The 1,438-nt window shown below is 33.0% G+C and overlaps 1 protein-coding gene across 2 annotated transcripts in view; it reads left to right on the forward strand.

Moving 5' to 3' along the window:
- LOC108769296 (myosin-IIIb) overlaps nucleotides 1-1,150 on the forward strand; it is a 14,358-nt gene extending 13,208 nt beyond the window's left edge. The window contains exon 15 of one of the 2 annotated variants that reach the window (XM_018520198.1): nucleotides 388-1,150. In XM_018520198.1, the coding sequence (XP_018375700.1) occupies nucleotides 388-1,150 (763 nt within the window). The remainder of the gene's footprint in view (nucleotides 1-387) is intronic. The other variant, XM_018520199.1, reaches the window with a different exon arrangement.
- Nucleotides 1,151-1,438: the final 288 nt, after the last annotated feature.

The following is a 1,438-nucleotide window of genomic DNA, read 5'->3' on the forward strand; positions in this document are numbered from 1 at the left end:
TGCAAGCATGTGCCTGCGTGGAAACTTCGTCCGCAGAAATATCCAGACTGAGCGTGATCCAGCGTGGAAAACAAATGAGCATCATCGAAAACAGCGCTGAGACGCGCGTGTTAGCAACGATCCCATTTGCAAATCAAGAATATATTCTTAATTTAAGAGGAAATATTCTTATATCTGTTAAGAGGAAATATTAAGTACATCTTTCAAGAATACAATTTTTTCGGTGTATACATAGGTATATCTCTTACAATGAGTGATTTTATAATTCGCAAGTAATTTAGTCTCAATTCATAAAACAAAAAATATAATCTGTTTTATATTGAAATATGTCTTTTTTTTTAAGTTTTTTCTTAAAGACCGAATTCAAAACAGAATCCACTTTTCCAGTACAAGGGTTAATAACCTGCGTAACGAGAATCTGCAATCACACACGAGTGGACAATATACAACCGGTTCTCCGAATATCCACGATCCATCTGGCCTACGATTCACAATCGATGGCCGATATAATGCCGTAAACGAACATCAGAATATCTTTAATGGACAGAATCTTGTTAATGACCATCACAATTTCGTTAATGAATATAACACATCGATTAATGGTACATCGATCAACAATCATCAGGCTCCCTGTAAAATAAATAACGGCATTGCAATGAGCCAGATAAAAATTTGGAATACTGAACAATCTGAGTTAAATAACGGTTTGATAAATAATAAATCCGAAAAAACAGATCAATCGAATCATAGGCAAAATGGCTATCCGATAAAAAATAATCAGAATAATATAGATCATAAGAATGATCTCAATCGATTAGCGAACGGAAAAGCGACAAATCAAGAACAGTTCCAAATCGATACTTTCAATATTACAACTAATCTCAGGCAACTTCTAAGGCCGACGGTGATTGAGAAGCGGCAAGAAAGTGCCAAGGCTGAATACGATACGGAAGATATTAACGGACCTTACAATTTTAGGCAATTGCTAAGACCAACCGAGTATCTCCCGACTGAATCTTTAAGAAAAAGGAAAGGAGGAACCGTTTCCAATGGAGTGCCACTGCCGAAGGACAAGGCCCCGGAGAAACATGTTAAGAGAAGAGCGCCATTGGCACCGACACAAAACAAATTGATGAACATAAACAAGTGATATTAATTTATATTATTCAATGGAAATATTTCAAGAGATTTGATTTTATAAAGGATGATTTCATTTTTATGAATAATATATAATACAAAAAAGTAAAAACTCAGATACAAAAAAGTAGTTAATTGTAAAATACTAAAAATTCTTAATTAAACGCGTATATGTATTTTCTGTTGATAAGAAGTGAAATAAGTTAAAATTCTATTATTATTGCCATTTATATAAAAAATAATCTATTGTAAAACTTCAATGTTATTATAGGATAATTCTTATATATATAGAAGGTCCAAT

Source organism: Trachymyrmex cornetzi, unplaced genomic scaffold (assembly GCF_001594075.2).
Source record: "Trachymyrmex cornetzi isolate Tcor2-1 unplaced genomic scaffold, Tcor1.1 scaffold88, whole genome shotgun sequence".
Lineage (NCBI taxonomy): Eukaryota > Metazoa > Arthropoda > Insecta > Hymenoptera > Formicidae > Trachymyrmex > Trachymyrmex cornetzi.